The sequence below is a fragment of the Endocarpon pusillum genome (assembly GCF_000464535.1).
Source record: "Endocarpon pusillum Z07020 unplaced genomic scaffold scaffold1719, whole genome shotgun sequence".
Taxonomy (NCBI): domain Eukaryota; kingdom Fungi; phylum Ascomycota; class Eurotiomycetes; order Verrucariales; family Verrucariaceae; genus Endocarpon; species Endocarpon pusillum.
Window position 1 is genome coordinate 41,106 of NW_006916062.1, and position 19,121 is coordinate 60,226.

Here is a 19,121-nt window from a genome sequence, read left to right on the forward strand (position 1 = left end):
CAGATGACTCAAATCTACTGTATTTTGTGTGGATGTGGAGGTACAGATTGGATTGAGCAAAATGAACAAAGGCGTTCGTCATACATGCCAAGTGTTGAGGGTCACTGTCCGCGTGGCAGGGACACACGTGCATGACAATGTAGGCTAAGGCTGTTTGCTGCTTCTCATGCTCCCCAACTACAATTGTACGTTGCAGAAGTTAGCTTCCCTGGCAAGTTCGTTTGGTTCTGCTGCAGAGCACGGATGTTGTAACATAGCGCGTCACTCGAGAGACTCGTCACAAACAATGCCCACTGTTTACACACTACCACCTGTCACTACCGCAGTTCCTTCTTGTCAAAAGGTAGGTTGATGAACTAGTACTTAACCAAAGTCCCGAGCGGACACTCCCTCTGGACAATAATTGTCAAGGTACATACCACACTCTGGCAGTCTCTACCGATTGTGATACCATGGACATACCATCCCATCCCACCTTGGCTACTAATGTTTCAAGAGTCGGGTCGAAGCAATTACCATCCACAGGACATATGGAAGCTGTGAAAGCTGTTCCCAAAGCGGTCACTGGGCTTGAGAGAGGATATCTGGAGGCGCTACGGGGAAATGTCATAGCACGACAGGACTACAACACGCTTCTGGAAAAGTCTGCTCAGCAGCCGAGTTCGCCGCGCGTAGATGCTCAAGGGACACGTCTCTCTGAGCATGTTGAGCTGCTGAGGCTGAAGAGAAGAAATGAAGAATTGCACATACTGAAAAACTACATGATCAAGCTAAAAGATACAGCTCCTGCGAAACCTGATTTTCTGGACTTCACGACATATCCAAGACATGAATTGGACTTTCATTTGTCCGCACATCCTCATGCTGGCACTAGCGGCGATCAGGCGGATGATTCTGTTGCTACCGTTATGAGACAGCTAGAAGTGGCGGTCATCAGTGCGCAATATCAGGTAACCCGTGAGCACAGGCTTCTTGCTGAAGTCGAACAAGATGTCGTTGCCGTACCTGCTTCAGTCAGAGAAAAGAACCGATCTCGTGCTCTTGCTGCTACAAGGAATGAACTTGTCGCCTGGATCGAGGAGAAGCTCTCCAGCTCACAATCGAGCGACAAGGGTACGGTAGACCATTCACTGCATGGAGAGCAGACGGAGTCGCCTATATCGCAAATCGAGAGCGAGATTATGGAGAAATACGATGACTACCTCAAAATGCGCAGAAGAATGTTAGACCTAATATCTGATCTCACCAATTCTACTCAGCACCCGCCGCCTGAGGCGCAACGGTCTGACGTCCACCAAGATTCTCCGAATCAGCCAGCTCAGCCTCCTACCCCCAGTCACCTACCATTCATTCGGACCCAAATTCAACATCCTACCCAGCTAAACCAATTCCAACGCCAACAAAGCACTTACCTGGCCAATCTTGTCAAGCAAGAACACAACAAGACGACCTCCGAGCTCTCCCGTCTCGCAGACGAAAGCCACCTTCTACCTACCTACCCGATGCTGTCGCAGCAGAACCGGCTCAGTCATACGGCTGCTGGTATCACGTCAAACTCATTATCGGGTGATGATATGGCCAGCGATGAGGCAGACGAGGTAAATAGAAGAATGAAGGCATGGGCATTTGCGGCGGATGCGTCAAGGAAAGCCATGAAGGAGATTATGGATGTGCATTTGGAAAGGGGTGGTGAGGCCATCGAGGAAGGCAAGAGGTGGGTTGAGAGACTGAGGGAGCTTGCTGGTGATGACAATGAGCTCGGACCTCAGCTAAGTGGGAAGGGGAGTAGAGACGACGATAAGGACGATGAAGAAGATGAAGATGTATGGGCTCTAGAGGCTGCTGTAGGTACTTTGGCCAGCAGGAAGCGGACTCTCAAGGGAAGCAAGGATCCATGGGCTGGGTTTCAGGGCGATGTAGGGTTGAGGACGGATACATGAATTAGGAAAAATGGAAGAGCCATTTTTCATGCAGATTTCCAAACCTAGTTGATTTCTGGCTGGCGAGATGTGTCTGATGTGCTCTTGTTTGCATAGAGACTCAAGGTAGCGACCAAGAACGTAGCACTTGGATGGACAGAAAACTTCAAAGTAGAATGAGCTTCGAGGGTACAGAAACGTGGTCTCGATACCCGTCACACGCTGCTCTTCTCCAACAACAATACGCTATGATTGCTGATCACTCTAGCCTAGCCGGAATGAGTTTGACGGTGCTGCAGGGCAAGCTACATCATGCTCAATCCACAAAAAATTCTGTGTATTGGTGTGACCCGAGGATCTTTCTTGCACATGCATGCAGTCGACTGCATCGTGTTCGTAGGTTGAAGAATTTTCAGAAGAGAGCCCATTATATACAGGAATTAAGCAAGACGTTCTCGAATCTCGAAACTGTTTTCTGAGTTTTCTGTCAATGGTGATTTCGCATGTTTTCTCTGCATAGTGCATGAAGCTTGCTTATCAACCCGTCCTTATCTGTTGGTTTAGGGCCTAAAGCTTGGAATTTTTTTTTCTGAGATCCCTCAATTGCAAGCTCGAGCCGACAGTAGGTGATTCTTGGTCAATTGCCTCGTGGGCATACTAAATGTTCATATAGATTGCGTGAACTGTGGTCAGAAGCCAGCCAGGAGCCAGCGCTGGTCGCCATGGCTACTCCTGCTCGCTTTGGGCGGCACTCTTCTTTTCTTCTGACTCGGCGTTGTGTATCTGTGTCCCAGTCGGCCAGCCGCTCACTATCAACACAATCGATAACAACGACGCGGACACCACATCTGACCTTGCAGAAGAAGCCACAATGGCAGCAGACAAAAAAGTTCTCACGATCTATGAGGAGACACGCCGCAGTACAATCCGCGCCCAGCGCCGAGGCGTACCTTGCAAGTGGAGCTGTTGAGCCTGGCAAAAATCTGGTAGATGTGAAGAAGGTGCTGGTCATTGGCAGCGGAGGTCTCAGTATTGGGCAGGCCGGAGAGTTCGATTATTCAGGTAGAGCCCCATCTGCTCCTGCCCGCCTCTCGCCCGCTTCTAGAGCATGCTTCACGTGACGATAGCAACCCATGGTCTCTGACAGGTTGCTCTACAGGATCGCAAGCGCTCAAAGCACTGAAAGAAGCTGGGGTCGCATCTGTCCTTATCAACCCGAACATCGCAACAATACAAACCGATCACAAACTTGCGAACGAGGTCTACTACCTTCCAGTCACCCCGGAATATGTCACATATGTGATCGAGAGGGAGAAGCCAGATGGTATTCTTCTTACCTTTGGGGGTCAGACGGGGTTGAATCTGGGCGTAAAGATGAATCGGATGGGGATCTTCGAGAGATATGGCGTCAAAGTTCTGGGGACGAGTATCCGAACATTGGAGGTCAGCGAAGATCGAGATTTGTTCGCAAAAGCACTGAAAGAGATTGATATACCCATCGCCGAGTCGATCGCTGTCGGCACAGTCGATGAAGCACTAGAAGCTGCAGAGATAGTCGGCTATCCTATCATTGTCCGTTCGGCCTATGCGCTTGGAGGATTAGGTTCGGGCTTCGCAAACAATGCTGAAGAACTGAGCAATCTGTCATCGAGATCTCTGACACTCTCCCCCCAAATACTGGTGGAAAAGTCTTTAAAAGGATGGAAGGAAGTGGAGTATGAAGTGGTAAGAGACGCAGACAACAATTGTATAACGGTGTGTAACATGGAGAACTTCGATCCGCTAGGAATCCATACTGGCGACAGTATAGTGGTAGCACCCAGTCAAACGCTAAGTGACGAGGAATACCATATGCTCCGCACCGCAGCAATCAAGATTGTTCGTCACCTAGGAGTTGTGGGTGAGTGCAATGTTCAGTACGCCCTACAGCCTGATGGCCTCGATTATCGGGTGATAGAGGTCAATGCCCGTCTCTCTCGATCCTCTGCTCTTGCTTCCAAGGCGACTGGTTATCCTCTTGCATACACAGCAGCTAAGATTGGCCTTGGCCACACCCTTCCGGAACTGCCAAACGCAGTCACCAAGACTACCACGGCAAACTTTGAGCCCAGTCTTGACTATATCGTAACGAAGATTCCACGGTGGGACCTGGCAAAATTTCAGCACGTCAAGCGAGATATTGGAAGTGCAATGAAGTCTGTTGGTGAGGTTATGGCCATCGGCCGTACGTTTGAGGAGTCTTTCCAGAAAGCAATCCGACAAGTGGACCCAAAGTACATTGGTTTTCAGGGCGACAAATTCGACGATCTGGATGAGACGCTTAAGAACCCTACCGATCGAAGATGGCTCGCCGTGGGTCAGGCCATGCTACATGAAGACTACTCGGTTGATAGAGTGCATGAGTTGACCAAAATTGATAAGTGGTTCTTGTACAAGCTCCAAAATCTTGTGGACTGCCAGCGTGAGATGGAAGAAATTGGTTCGCTGTTTGGCATCAAACATGAGCTTATGTCCAAAGCCAAGAAGATGGGATTCTCTGACAAGCAGATCGCGCTTGCTGTTGGCAGCACTGAAGATGAAGTTCGCGCTCGACGAAAATCCTTCGGCATTCGACCGTGGGTCAAGAAGATTGACACCCTTGCGGCTGAGTTCCCGGCTGACACAAACTATTTGTATACCACATACAATGCCACTTCTCATGATGTAACATTCGACGACCATGGCACCATTATCCTTGGGTCGGGTGTCTACCGCATAGGTTCTTCTGTGGAATTCGATTGGTGTGCTGTTAACGCTACACTTTCACTACGAAAAATGGGCAAAAAGACAGTGATGATCAATTACAACCCGGAGACCTACTCTACCGATTTTGACACTGCAGACAAATTGTATTTTGAGGAGCTTTCATACGAAAGGGTCATGGATATTTACGAACTAGAGTCTGCGGTGGGGGTAGTAGTGAGCGTGGGAGGTCAACTTCCACAAAACATTGCCCTCCGGCTCCAAGAAACTGGCGGAGCAAAGATCCTCGGCACAGATCCCAAAGACATTGACAAAGCGGAAGACCGTCACAAATTCTCGCAAATCCTTGACTCCATTGGTGTCGATCAGCCAGCCTGGAAAGAGCTCTCGTCAGTCAACGAAGCGGAATCATTCGCGGCTGAAGTCGGCTACCCCGTACTCGTGCGACCATCTTATGTCCTCTCTGGCGCAGCCATGTCAGTCATTAATTCCCAAGATGAACTGAAAGATAAATTGATCTCTGCCTCCGCCGTCTCCCCCGATCATCCTGTTGTCATCACCAAATTCATCGAGGGTGCCCAAGAGATTGACGTTGACGCAGTTGCCTCGAATGGGAAGCTTATCCTCCACGCTGTCTCCGAGCCCGTCGAAGCCGCCGGCGTCCACTCCGGAGACGCGACCTTAGTCCTCCCCCCAGCCAATCTCAGCCCTGAGATCGTATCCCGCGTAAAAGAAATCGCCGGGAAGGTTGCCAAAGCATGGAACATCACCGGTCCATTCAACATGCAAATCATCAAAGCCGACGCCCCCAATCAAGAAGAACCGGCCGCACTCAAAGTAATAGAGTGCAACCTCCGCGCCTCGCGCTCCTTTCCCTTCGTCTCCAAAGTCCTCGGTACAAACTTCATTGATGTCGCCACCAAAGCCCTTGTCGGCCGCGACGTGCCCGAACCTGTTGATCTGATGGCGCAAAGTCGTGACTATCTAGCAACCAAAGTCCCGCAGTTCAGCTGGACCCGTCTCGCGGGCGCAGATCCATTCCTAGGCGTGGAAATGAGCTCCACAGGGGAAATTGCCAGTTTCGGCAAAGACCTTACAGAAGCATACTGGGCGTCGCTCCAATCAACCATGAATTTCCGAGTGCCGGAGCCCGGCGAGGGGATCCTTCTCGGCGGCTCTACCGAACTGCCCGAACTACCCCAGATTGTGACTTATCTGCAGCCGCTCGGGTATAAATTCTTCGCCGCGAGTGCGGACGTCAAACGACATCTCGAGCAAGGTGGAGATGGAAAGGTCGAAATCGAAGTGATCGAATTCCCCACCACGGATAAGAATGCGCTCAGAAAAGTATTCCAGAAGTACGATATTAGGGGCGTGTTTAATATTGCGAAATCTAGGGCCAAGACGTTGCTCGATGAGGATTATGTCATGAGGAGGAATGCGGTCGATTTCGGCGTGCCGCTTTTTATGGAGCCCAAGGTATGTTCTGTTCTTTTCCATCTGTGTCTTGGAGAACGGAGGAAGCGTGTGATTGGTTATGGACGTGTATGTGTGTGTGCTAACGTGTGGATCCTATTCGGGGGGGAATTTTAGACTGCTCTCCTCTTCGCACAATGCATGAACGCCAGATTGCCGAGAAAGGAAGGCATCCCGCCCGAGGTTAGGTCCTGGTCGGAGTTTTGCGGCCGGAAGATGATGTGAGGAGAACTTGGTGGGGAGGAGGGGGCGTGGGAGAAAGAATGTCAGAATTCTGTGAAACGTGGTTGGGTTCTCACTGGGCCTGGAAGTGGAAAAGGCGGTGGGGTTGTGGGGTGGGAGCGACTGGAGTGGGAGGGAGCCCCCTGGTAGAAGACTTCTTTTCAGGATTCCCAGGAGACGGGCTTCATGACCGGACTGGAGGGCCGTGCGCAGTGGGCTGGTGTTGGTCAATGGTGTTGTTGTTGGTATGTGGTAGAGTGGGTGCGCGAGAGTTTGAGTGTGTAGTAACCAGCGGCATGAATGGATGGGGGTTTAGAAAGGGAGAGAGTAGCTTGGGAGTGGGGACTGATGATCGAATGGCCTCCTGCAGGCTGAATCTATGTGTCTGTGAGAAGATGGCAAGAAAATAGGGCATTGATTTCTACAAGAAACCCCTCCAGGGATGGGGGGAGCAATAGTTGAATCAGACAGGACCACAAATACATATCTCTTTTCCAAGGTTTACCATCTCCATCTTTGACCATTTGCCACTGTTCCGAGGAAAAGTTACTTGCCTTTAGTCTAAATTTAGACATCGTCTTCTCCTTTTTTTTCAGCTATAGCTCTATGCGTCAATACCGACGTGTCAGCGCAAGGCCGACTCTCCAGCGGATGAATGAATGGCTTCCCCAGCTGGCAATGTGTACCGGGGGGGACAAGTATTAAACGAATTAGTAGAAGTAATTCGGTGTGAATCAGCACCTGAAGAAGCGTTTTGAAGAGAGTGGGGTGAACTAGTTAGTAGTCGATCGTAGTTAGCATTGTTATAACGTACTCCGTACCTATGCCTGATACCGTAGTATGTTGGGGCTATAGCGGCGAGTAGAGGTCGTCGAGGTCTGTTTTTATGGCTATGGCTATGGCTATGAAGAGCGAGGAAAGAGGGAACCCGGAGATGAGGAGAGTGTCTGGAACAGTCGAGTCGCAGAGGATCAACGTATCTTCACACCTAAGTTAGTCGAGAGTCGAGAGTTGAGGGAAGTGAACCAAATGCGGTAGTTGTGACAGTCACTGTGCCGGTAAACAGGAGAGCGTAATTCACAAAAGCAAACATCTTCTTGTAGGGTGGCGAAAAAGGCAACGATGCCACTCCTGCCTCTCCAGCAAAGGTGCGAATTATGATAAAAATAGCTCTGTATGTACATATATTGCCGCACTGAGATATCTAGGAGTAGATAGGTGCATCGATTGTGTCGCAGGGTGGTATATCAAGTGGTTCCCTTCCCTCCTTTCGGCGCTCTTCCCACCCACCATCCCGCCATTTCTCCTAGCTCTCAAACCATGAACACGGCAACTGAGGCTGTCTGCGCCTGGTAGACGTGCGAAGTTGACACGCTGAAAGTTCCTCTGTACAGAACGATTCTATCCATCCAAACGATAAGGCAACAGAAAAGACCACGGCGATGCATAGATGGACGGGAGGGAGGGCTGGTCCAGATCTGCTATTCGAGCATTCCCGGCATGAAAGGTGGTAAATTCAGAATCCAAAAGGATTTTGTGCAGCTGTCATTAACCGTTAGCGTTCACGCATAGCAGTCGACGTGCCGGGATGAGGTGGGAATGGACTTACTAGCATGAGCCAGATTCGCCCTTCTCCCTGTGGGCTGGGGCGTCAATTTCTTCGCCGCATCTGAGACACCAAACCTAACGGGCGGCGGTGGACCTGTCTTCTGCGGCTGTAGGGGCGCGGGAATGGGCGGTTGTTGAGGCATTGGAGGCATTGGAGGCATTGGTGGGGCCTGGAATGATGATGATGAAGGCCCGCCGAATCCATTCGGCTGCGACTGACCAAAGCTCGCCTGTTGGGGTTGCTGAAAGCCTGCTTGCTGTGGTTGTGGGAACGCTGGCCCTGTCGGTTGTTGCTGCTGCGGGTACCCAGTCTGCTGGGGTTGTAGAAAGCCTGTCTGTTGTGGTTGCGGCTGGAAGCCAGTAGGTTGAGGCTGCAACGGGGTTGGTAGCACAGAGTTGATTCCGCTGGGCGGTAAGCCCTGCTGCTGGTTGAAGCTTCCAAAGCCTGTGGGTTGAGGCTGGAATTGTGGTCTTGGATCAGCAAATGGACTTCCAGCTGCATTACCATTAATATATGGTAATTGCTGCTGACCACTGATTGGCTGTCCTTGAGGCTGAAAGCCAGTCTGTTGAGGCATGAGACCACTTGAGAAAGAAGCAAAGCCCGGGCCTTGTTGAGAGAATCCAGTAGGCTGCGACTGCAGGTGGTGCGGCTGCGAGAATTGTTGTCCTCCTTGCGGACTCAGGTCGTTCAGGCTCTGACCAGCGGGAGCCTGTAAGACCGAGGCATACGAGATTCCGGTCAGTTGTGGCTGAAGTGGTGGAGGTCCGAACTGGTTCTGCGGTTGAAAGTTTTGAGGCGCAGACAATGGTCTAGGGGGAGGAGGTAACAATGAACCTGGACTCAGAGGCTGCTGTGGAGCTTGAGGCCTCTGTCGAGGAGCGTTGAGCTGTGGCATAGGCAGGAAATTGCTGTTTTGAGGTTGCATAGACATTGGTTGGCTAGAAGAGGGCTGTGGACCAGGTAGCCCAGCTTGCGGAGGATTGAGCTGCCCGAAGAACGATGGGCTTGCGCCAGTAGGCTGAGGTGGTTGCTGAGGAGCAGTAGCAGGCACGGCTGGCTGGGTAGGCTGCTGTTGCGAGGCTTGCGCCTGAACAAGTTGTGGAGGAGGTTGAGGAGAGGCCACTGTGGGTTGCAATGGGGGCGAAAGTAACGAGAGTTCTGCCATTGCTCCAGTAAGCTGTGGCTGCGCAGGAGTAGACGACGGTGTCTTGGTCGTTGGTGTGGGTTGCACAGTTGACGCAGCTTCCTTCGATGGCTTCACTTCCCATGCATCGTCATCAAATCCGCTCTGTACTTTGTCCCTGCTGGGAGCAGCAGTCAATGGGGTTGCTTTCGACTCTAGAGGGGGTGACTTAAGCCGATCACCGGTCTGCTCGAAAGCTTTTGCATCGACGACGTCACTAACCACCCGATTGGATTCTGGCCTTCCTTTTCGTGTGTTGTTCCGCAGAGTGCCACCAGCTCCAGAGAACAAGCCCCCAGCAGAGCCATTGGTGCCTGTGCCTTCGCCATCTCCAGTCCTGACATTGGACTTGCCTGAAACTCGTCCAAAAAGAGTGTCCAAATGCTTCATGACACGCAACATATCACCTTCCTTCAGCCCCAAGGTCCGTAGAACATCCGGCGTAATGTCTGGAAGATTGCTTTCGTCCATCGAGTCCTTGTTCATGTTCTGAGCGTATCGTTCACATAGATGAGGGCCAACTCCAGCTTTGAGAAAGAAATCAAACCAATCATATTCAGGGCGCTTTGAAGGCTCGACCGAAGCTCCAGAGCTGGAGACCCTTGCTCTCTCAGCCTCATTTTCTGACCGTTTCTTCCTTTGCAAATCTCCAAGTGGCTTCTCCTCATCGAGTGACACGCCTGCCGCCTTTTCTACGTAGGCAAGGTCTTCGGGTGCCATCTTTGTTATCGGAACAGCAATCTTCACTCCATTGGCCTTATGAAGATGGATCTTGCCGCCGGAAAGTCCGATAAACTGTGCTTCGACTTTGAATGACCCTGAGCGGTCCGTCCATGTGCGAGTCTTGGCTGGATCTGGTTTCGGTTTCGACGATTTCCCATCACTCCGGCTGGGTCTTTTGTCACGACGACCAGGATCGTCCGATGTCAGGCTACTGCCTCTGTCTGGCAGCTTCATCCCTGGTGCCACTTCGACGCCTCTTATGTAGGGTGGTTCGTCGTTGAAATCTGCCTCAGATGTCCTCTGCTTCTGTCTTTTCGCTGCCTCTTTCGCCAGTCGTTCTTCATCCAACCGGTTTTGTTCTACCGTCGAACGTCCCGCATTGATTCCGGAGCGGCTCACTGGTTCTGCTGACGTCGTCCCCGTGACCTCAACATAGCTGCTGGGAACAACTCCTTCATTACCATTCTTGAGTCTTCGAACCATCCACCATTCCTCGGACTTGGTATCGTCTAAGATTATCACATCATCACCCGCGGCCACAGTCACCTCGTCGTCTCCTTGAGCCATGAACTCATACAGCATATGCCCCTTTTTCGTTCCTGCAGCTCCGGATGCAGCTGCCATCACTTCCCGGAGGCCCTCGCCACGTACAGCGCCCGCCATCTCGCCTAGAACAGAAACAATCTCCTCGGCGGTATCTTTCGCCCCTGCATGAAGGTCTAGGCTCTTGGTTGGTCGTATCAGTTCCAGAAAAATGTGCTTGCCTTCGATAGAGTAGTGCGTCATTTTGTCTGCTGTCCATTCCTGGGACGGCCCATCCCTGGATTTTTCTGGGGAGACCATGATTGTTCCTGTCGCTGCGTTTAATCCCAATGTTGTTGGCATCTTTTTTCTCTTTCCCATTGCAGATACCATTTCATTGATATTGTACAGATGATATCCACCAGGGGAGCGAACTTGGGAGCGCTCTCTCGCTTCTCTATGAGTAGTTCTGTTATAAGGGGGCGATTCGATGACTCCTGGAGGGTCGTCTTTCTGTGGAGATGTGTGCTGGTTGAGTGGTGGTGAAAGCTGCTGGGAAGGAGGCCGCCGAGGCAGAGCTGGGGCGGGCTGTTCCTCATCTGAAGGCTCCGGTGTACGCTGGCGATGGGAGGGAGCGTCAGCTCCTGAAACGGACCTCGAAGCAGCAGGCGCACCACCTCCCAGTACTTTGGCAAGCGACGCTGCAGGTCCGAGGGACGAGGTTGGGGTACTCGCACGAGGAGACTCTTCTGGCTCAGGTTCGGCTGTGACACGGGCGATCGGTGGTGCACTGCTTGGGGGAGAAACAGGGGATCGTGCAGGATCGCTTTCACTTATCTCGATGTAGTTTGACGGCGCGAAGCCATAATCTTCCTTCAAGCCCACCAGTATCCAGTCTGGGTCTGATGTATCAAAGACCGTCAACTGCGCATCCTCCGCGAAAGAAACTTCTTCATCAGTTTGTCTGGAGTAGTCGTAGAGTGCTTTCGCGAAACCAGCTGGTTTGGCCTAAGTAGAGTCAACGAGCAGTCAGAAGTGAGTTCGAAGTAGATTAGATATTGAGCAAGCGGCCTCATGGCCATACCGAAAGCAGGGCTTGAGTGAGGAGAGGATCGCATGACCTACTGCTTCCAAGTAATTAGCTGGCACCAGGCCTACTGGTTCTTCGTCTTCATCATCGGCCGCCTTCTTCTTTGCTTTCCACCAGTCATCTTCGCCCTTCTCGAGCAAGAACAGCACCTCCCCTTCCTGTATCTCAAGCTCACCTTCCCCTTGAGGCTGATAGTCGTACAATGCCGTATATATCCCCAAGAAGCCCATCTTGCAGTGATCGCTCGAATCGCCAACCTCCTCGGAGTCGATGCCGACAGTGAGACTCTGACTGTGCGCTTGATTGTGCTTGTGGCATGGGGTACTTCATGGGTAATCTGTAGTTGGGTTCGACGTCGGATAGGGGGAGATTGCCTATTAAGTGCTCAAGCTTGAATTCCAGTGGCTGGCTTATGCCTCGAGGAACGATGTTGTCAAAGCTACGCTTCGTCACTTGCTTGCTCAGATTATAATCCTGCGTGACGGAGCGTAGAGGCCTACAGGCACCTCCCAGCTCTGTAGATGCTGTGTATATTCGAGCGGCTCACAATTATCAATATGCGACAATGCAGACACCGCAATATTTTTGCACTCAACTCGACGCATAATGCCGCATCATCGCCAAGCCAGTGTTGACATCTCAAAATCTCCGAATTAGTACAAACGAAAACTGAGAATATATCCAAATATCTGCACCGCACTACATCAGGATACTACTGACTCTGTTGAAGTCAAATGCAATTAATGTCCATCCATTCGGTGTTCCGCCTTGACCTGCGGCAGCAATTGAGGTGTTGCAGATGATATGAATACTCTCATTAACTGCAGCTATCAACATTGTCAAATATCTTCCTTGTATCCTTCTTCGCTTCCCTTGTTGCTCGGCTCATCTTTGTCCCCTGTACTATCATCAACTCCTTGGGCATCATTGTCACTAGCAACAATACCACGTAGCTGAGTGACACCTCGATCGTCGTCTACCTTCTCAACTTTCCAGTCTTTGTTGCCAGCAAGATCCTGAATCTCTTTTCGGAAGGCTTCGACGGTCTCTGGGTTAAGATCGAGCTTTCTTAGGTCCTCTTTGGATAGCCTTTCCAATTTGCCATTCTTTTGCATGGCAATCATCTCGACTTTCTCCTCAGGAGGGCTGACAACCTTGCCCTTTTGTATCCGCCGACCCTCTCTACCGACTTCCTTCATGGCGCCAATTTCAACATTGCCGACCTTCAATGGTGCTTCTCTGCCTTGATTAACGAGGCTCCGCTCAGCTTCGACGGACTTACGCCGCACCCACCCAGCGACCTCGTCTGGTTTGAGGATCTCTCGGCATGCGACCGTATGTGCTTTGTTTTGTCGTGGTGGTAGAAAGGCGACATCATTGCACAATCGGGGTGTATAGATGATCATCAAATAGGTGCACGTCGCTACTTCTTTGATCCATCCGATTCGATCAGTCGGTTGTGGATGACAATGAAACTGTACCTCAATCCGACGGTCCTTGCCGGTCAGATCACAGGTTGTACCACCACCAAGTTTCTGGACAAGATACCGGGTCTCGCCTTTGATCTGAAGTTCTGTAGTTACCGAGTTCTTCGTACCGCTTTCGCGCCGATCTGCCTTCTTGTCGCCGAACCTGCCCAGGACATACGATGGTGTTGATGGATCCTCCTGAGGTGGGTATATCGGGGCCCCACTTCCAGGAGGTAGTTGATGGAATTGTCTGATTTGCGAGTTGTAACAGAAGGAATATGACCACCATCCAGAGCCAAAGAACATGCATTTGCCGTCAAGATCTTGGAGCAGTTCCCATCCCCTGTCTGCAGCTGCCACCAAATCTTTTTCTTGATCTGCCTCACTGGCAGTCTCAGGCTTCTCGTCTCTCGTCAGATCCTCGATCCGTGGTAATGAGCAAAGAAACGGTCTCCCTTTGAGCACTAATCGCTCGTAATCTTCCTGAGGCTCGCCACTGTGGCCGTAGTCCCCTTCCTCTTCTATCGAGTGATAGCCGGCAAGCTCGCCCTGTGATTGACCGACTTTGCGCAGCTTCTGGTCTGCCTCTGCATCGCTGATGTAGGTTTGGGAGAATACTATCTCATACTATGCATGGCGGATAAGCCACAGACCACAATGCGCCAGAGTACGAATATACCTGGGGGTACGCCAGAACATCATCGTTCACACTGAAAACTGTCTCGCTTGCATATGCGGATGAAACAACCAGAAGATAGCAGAGCAACTTCCTCATTCTCTTGTATCGAGCTTCGAGTGGCAACATCAATTATTGCCAGACCGGACGAGAATACATACCAGCTGTAGCTTCGCTGTATGCGGTGTTTACAAGGCAGCCTGGAGGGAGGTGGAGGAGGCTGAGGCTGACAAGAAGTAGTGGCCGTCTCTAATGATACATATGTGTTTGCCTGTGAATGCGGCCATTATTTCTGCGCTCTAGATGCGGCGATTCCGCCCTGATTATCTCCCGCGCTTTACACAAAACACGATATTGTAAACATGTTCCCACTGTGTTGCCTAAAATCTGCAATGATAGACCCTTTATTAATTTCATGGCGTTCTCACTCGGTGCTTCTGTTCGTATATTGTAATAGTTTTTCCAGGTGTTTCGCATAGAACGTTCTACCTGCTCTGTCTCAAACCCGTAAGATCTTACCCAGTCGCTCTTGGACAGACATCGACTTTGCAACAACCAGAGCATCGGGCGCATAGATATTTCTTATTCAAGAATGACGTCGAAAAGCTTCTCACTTGCTGCTAAGGGCTTGAAGATCAATACAGCCGACGACCTGCAATCACATGTCGCATCTCTCATCGAGTCCAAGGATGTCACCCATATCGACCTCTCTGGAAATACCTTTGGTGTCCCGGCATGCAAAGCGCTTGCTTCCATACTTTCCTCGAAGTCTTCTACGCTACAATCGATCGACCTCCACGACATCTTTACCTCACGCCTCTTAGAAGAAATTCCTCCAGCTCTCTCTTCCTTACTGAACGCACTCCTGGAATGCGAACGTCTACACACCATCGACTTGAGCGACAATGCTTTTGGCCTTAACACCAAAGACCCCCTTGTGGACTTCCTCTCGAAGCATACACCTCTCCAACACCTTATCTTGAACAATAACGGAATGGGACCAATTGCTGGGACATCGATAGCTAATGCCTTGACATCGTTGGCGGCACGAAAAGCTGAAGCGAGAAAAGAGGGCAGGGAAGCGCCGGATCTGGAAAGTATCGTGTGTGGGAGGAATCGCCTTGAGAATGGGTCAATGGGTGCGTGGGCCAAGGCATACGAAGCACACAAATCTGGGATCAAGAGCGTCAAAATGACTCAGAATGGCATACGGCAGGAGGGCATCTCACATCTTCTACGTTCAGGGCTGAGCCATTGCAAGGATTTAGAAGTTCTGGACATGCAAGATAACACTTTTACCCTCATGGGCGCCGGAGCTCTATCTGAGGTTGTCCCAAGCTGGACAAAACTGAGAGAGCTGGGGGTTGGTGACGATCTACTGGGAGCGTCAGGGTCCATCAAGCTTTTTGAGGCTTTGGCAAAAGGTGACACTAAGAGCGTTGAAGTTTTGCGACTTCAATACAATGATATCACCTCGCAAGGAGTCAAATCTCTGTTGCAAGCTGCTAAGCATAGCATGCCAAAGCTTAGAAGGGTGGAGCTCAACGGCAACAAGTTTGACGAGGACGACTTGAGCATCGGGGCGCTTGCAGAACTTCTTGGTGAAAGAAGAGATGCGGAAGGGAAGGACGATGATCCTGAAGACTTCTGGGGACTGGACGAACTGGACGAGCTGGAAGAGGAAAGTAGCGACGAAGAGGACGAAGCTGCTGAGGAAGAAGAGAAACTGGAAGAGAGAATACTCGAGACGGCTGATGAGGTAGACAACGAGCCCGTGGCACAAAGGAAGGACCCAGATGTAGATGAGCTTGCAGGTGCTTTGGAAAAGACAGAAATCTGACAAGGGATTGGAGCGGATTTTGAGGGAAAATAGATTTGTGGACAAACCCAGCCCGTGATCGAGACGAATCAAGGGAGGGTTTTCAGGCCACCAATAAGGCATGCCCTTTGAATGTAGTGCGAGTGTAGAGGAACAGGCTTCTATTTGCATTGGAGAAAGGAACGAGCGTCTTGGCATTGGTCGCGATCTGCCCAATCTGGCAATTCTCTCCAAAAGCTTGGAGTTACATTTCCCAGACATCAACCCAACACTTGTGTATAGGTGTATAGACATCCATGAGCAATCATGATCTGCTCTTCATGCCGTCGAACGCTTCTATCTCACCTGCCAGGCAGGGTAAATAGCACCCCTCCGATTCGATACACGTCTACCACACCCTCCACATCACCTGCACCCCGTCAACCACCACCCAACATCGCCCTCCCAACTGCGAAGACCACCTCCTCGGCTATCTCCTCGAACTCTCCGGGCATTTCACAACCTCTCAGCACACCCATGCTGCCCAGCACATCCAGCGCCTCAAGACCTAACCAAGCGAAGCCATCTAAGCAGCAAAAACTAGTAGGCTCAATACCCGGTGGCACGCCACTACAAGGACTGGGATATCTGAAAGCCAAGCCGACTATAGTCGCGAAAGAGGACGACGAGTATCCGGATTGGCTGTGGACGTTACTGGAGCCCGAGGCTGGAGCGGCGACGAAGGGTGAAAAAAGCGCAGCTGATATTGCTGGTAAGCGCTTCATATCACTTGTTGCAATCGTGTTGCATTGTCCCATGATCTGACTTGAACTGCTTCTAGCACTACCAAGAGCAGCTCGCGACAAATATACGAAGAAGCAGGCCAAACTTCTCAAAAATGTGCCCAAGCCGATTCCTCTTCACGAGCAGAGTAAGGATCTGACCCGGCCGGGGGAGAGCGCGGTGGTGTCGATGCAGAGACGGCAAGAAGTTGTGCGCAGCTCGAGAAATGCTAGACGGAAGGCTATCAAGGAAGAAAACTTCTTGAGAGGGTTGTAAGATGGTGTTTTGAGTGGAAGCTTTCAACATGGATTGGAAGGTGCACGGCAGACATGTATATACCAAGATCGGCTATATCGAGCTCACCGATAGAAAGCAAGCTTTCATCCGTATACCGTATACTGAGGATTTTCTTACCAGATGACTACTCACAGTCCATTATCAGGACCCGAAATCCTCATTCGCTTCACATCCGCCTCCTCTCAACCCAATCTCTCTTACTATAATATCCCAAATCGGTGCTCAGATTCGATCCTACCCTCCTCATCCTGATTACTACGGCTAGCATGTAAACTACACGGATAATGAAACACCACATCGCCAGCCTCTTACTCCTTGCACTCTTTCTCTGCTCCCTCCCCCTATCCTCATCCTCCTACCCTCTCATCAAACCCACATCCAAACTCCCTCTCAGATTCCTCGGAGTATTCGCCCAAACCCACCAACCATGACGAACTAACATCACAAACACTAACCTTCTCCTTCATTCTTATGCCCATTTCATCACACAACCTCCCTACGTTCCACTCAATCCCACCCCCATCCCACCAAACCTACCAAATCAACCTTTCTAGCCACCCCAAAGTCCACCATCAGCAGTCAGCACCCAAGCCGTCCCAAAAAAGAAAAACCGCCTCCCCATTTTCCCCAATAATATCTTATCATAAAAGCAACCCAGGCCCGTTCACCACCAGGGACTCTATGCCTTATGGTAGCGTCACGCGTTGTAGCAATACTTCCACCTTCGCAACCCACGACGTCATGTACCTATCTTGCGGAGAAGCGAAGTGGCGCCATGAATGGAATCTAGATATCTAGGCGTGAAATCGGGAGGTGCGCGGATTGGAAGACGGAGGGGTTCTCTTCGATGGTATGGCTCCTACGCTGATTCTGTGCCGGGTTGTTGAATCGGAAGAGGTGTTTTGGGCGGGGGCAGGTATTTTGCTGAATGAAGACAACAGGTGCTGTGCTGATTGAACTCACAGAGAGGGGAAGACAGATAGTCAGGACTCAGGAAAGAGGATGTGGCTGGGAAGGAATAGTGGCGTGAAATGGACAGCTGTACGGAGTACTTCACAGCAGATACACTGACGAGACATAAAAGAGATTGTCAGGTACTAAAAGTTGCTGTATCTGTCAAGTGAGGTAGTATGCCAGTCCTAACATTGCCTGCTTTGGGAACCGGAGAAGGGTGGAGAAACGTGATTGGATCATCCAGACATTATTAGAACAGGCCACTGCGAGAATCAAAGGTAGTTGAACGATTGATCGAGAGTTGTCGATAATAGATATATATGTATGCAAAAGTTGCTAAGTAACCGTGAAAATATCTGTAAATATAATAGAAACGATAATATGGCACACTGCAAACTGGTTGGGGGTATCTTTCTGCGCCAAGCCACAAAAAAAGATGCACGACAGATGACGTCATTCGTCTACCAAGCGCCAAGTTTGGTCAATCCCATCCTCTGGGCAGATCGACATCCTTCAGTCTTGGGCTGATTATACCCTCATTTTGTGACTTTCCAGTTCAGCTTGATTCTGTGGACATGATCGTCAGCATAATCTGCTCCCCCAAGTAAATCCAACCTAAACTCGGCATAGCGTACCTTGTGCCTGTGCGCCTGGATCTTGTCGTCGACATAATTTCCAGTAGCCGTAGCACGGGTCCTCCACGGGGCGCGACTGCTCTTCGCAACAGCTGGAGGTGTTGTCAGTATAGGTGATTTCTCGGGACAAGGGACAGATGGTTATCTGACATTTGTTCTTCTCTGCGTTGGTTCGGGACGCTGCCTCGTTGGACTTGTGCTTGAGTTTGCTGAAGAAACCCATGATGTTGCTGGTGGTGTTTGAGGAGTGGTGATGGATTTGATTTTATAAGTTTTGTAGGATGTTGTGCTGTGAATGTGCTCTGAGAATGGAGTGGTAATGAGTACTTCTACAGTTGCAGGGGCGTGAGCTGCTTCATATAGGTATGGATTTAGTCCAAGTCTTCGCTATGACAGCATCGGCTCCCATGGCTGGATGCCAGAAACAGGGTACAGGTCTTTTCTGGTACGACTTGTGAGAACGTGACTGTTTTTACTGGATAGGAAGAGCAGTTTTGGTGGTGATCGACCCTGTCAATGCTAGGGTCAATTCCATCTGTGCCTCCACACCTCCAGCCAGACCAAATACGTCATAACTATGTGGCTCGTAGCACTTACCAGCATGATATGGGCGCAGGGTCTTGCGGCTTAACTTAATCTTACCGGTTTTGGGGTTCCCTGCATGAACATGACATATTTACTGTGGCTTGCACGAGTAATTGCCGCTGCTTTTCCACAGGCCTCAAACCCCGGAACATACCGTGTGACCCTTGACCACTGACCAAGAGCCTAGAGAAGCATGTTCACACACCCGCCAATGCTCGGTATGCTGCCTGGCATGATCGAGATCGCACAGTAAACCTGTGCAGGCATTCACTGAGCGTCTCACTCGGTAATGTGACGTGAAGCGAATGTTTGCTCTGGCCATTCCCCAAGCGGCTGCCTTGCACTTTGTGGAACCATGTTGTTTGTTGGTTTTAAAGCCTCGTTCCTCTGCCATATGTCTTTTTCTCTACTTATTTTATGCATTTTGAGCCACAA

The 19,121-nt window shown here is 50.6% G+C and overlaps 7 protein-coding genes across 7 annotated transcripts; 4 read left to right on the forward strand and 3 right to left on the reverse strand.

Annotated features, from left to right (window-relative positions):
* Positions 1-452: 452 nt before the first annotated feature.
* Positions 453-1,940, forward strand: EPUS_00859 (uncharacterized protein; the record flags this gene model as incomplete). The annotated part of the gene is made up of 1 exon (XM_007802418.1): positions 453-1,940. The coding sequence occupies one exon, from the start codon at positions 453-455 to the stop codon at positions 1,938-1,940; it is 1,488 nt and encodes a 495-aa protein (XP_007800609.1).
* Positions 1,941-2,641: 701 nt separating this feature from the next.
* Positions 2,642-6,362, forward strand: EPUS_00860 (Carbamoyl-phosphate synthase arginine-specific large chain; the record flags this gene model as incomplete). The annotated part of the gene is made up of 3 exons (XM_007802419.1): positions 2,642-2,981; positions 3,079-6,140; positions 6,255-6,362. The coding sequence occupies 3 exons, from the start codon at positions 2,642-2,644 to the stop codon at positions 6,360-6,362; spliced, it is 3,510 nt and encodes a 1,169-aa protein (XP_007800610.1).
* Positions 6,363-7,921: 1,559 nt separating this feature from the next.
* EPUS_00861 (uncharacterized protein) lies at positions 7,922-11,719 on the reverse strand (the record flags this gene model as incomplete). The annotated part of the gene is made up of 2 exons (XM_007802420.1): positions 7,922-11,407; positions 11,525-11,719. 2 exons carry the CDS (start codon positions 11,717-11,719, stop codon positions 7,922-7,924), a joined length of 3,681 nt encoding a protein of 1,226 aa, XP_007800611.1.
* Positions 11,720-12,328: 609 nt separating this feature from the next.
* Positions 12,329-13,733, reverse strand: EPUS_00862 (uncharacterized protein; the record flags this gene model as incomplete). Its single annotated transcript, XM_007802421.1, has 2 exons — positions 12,329-13,585; positions 13,638-13,733. The coding sequence occupies 2 exons, from the start codon at positions 13,731-13,733 to the stop codon at positions 12,329-12,331; spliced, it is 1,353 nt and encodes a 450-aa protein (XP_007800612.1).
* A 493-nt stretch (positions 13,734-14,226) lies between these two features.
* EPUS_00863 (uncharacterized protein) lies at positions 14,227-15,474 on the forward strand (the record flags this gene model as incomplete). Its single annotated transcript, XM_007802422.1, has 1 exon — positions 14,227-15,474. The coding sequence occupies one exon, from the start codon at positions 14,227-14,229 to the stop codon at positions 15,472-15,474; it is 1,248 nt and encodes a 415-aa protein (XP_007800613.1).
* A 285-nt stretch (positions 15,475-15,759) lies between these two features.
* On the forward strand, positions 15,760-16,491 carry EPUS_00864 (uncharacterized protein; the record flags this gene model as incomplete). The annotated part of the gene is made up of 2 exons (XM_007802423.1): positions 15,760-16,204; positions 16,274-16,491. The coding sequence occupies 2 exons, from the start codon at positions 15,760-15,762 to the stop codon at positions 16,489-16,491; spliced, it is 663 nt and encodes a 220-aa protein (XP_007800614.1).
* A 1,503-nt stretch (positions 16,492-17,994) lies between these two features.
* On the reverse strand, positions 17,995-18,324 carry EPUS_00865 (uncharacterized protein; the record flags this gene model as incomplete). The annotated part of the gene is made up of 3 exons (XM_007802424.1): positions 17,995-18,033; positions 18,102-18,193; positions 18,252-18,324. 3 exons carry the CDS (start codon positions 18,322-18,324, stop codon positions 17,995-17,997), a joined length of 204 nt encoding a protein of 67 aa, XP_007800615.1.
* Between the last annotated feature and the right edge of the window lie 797 nt (positions 18,325-19,121).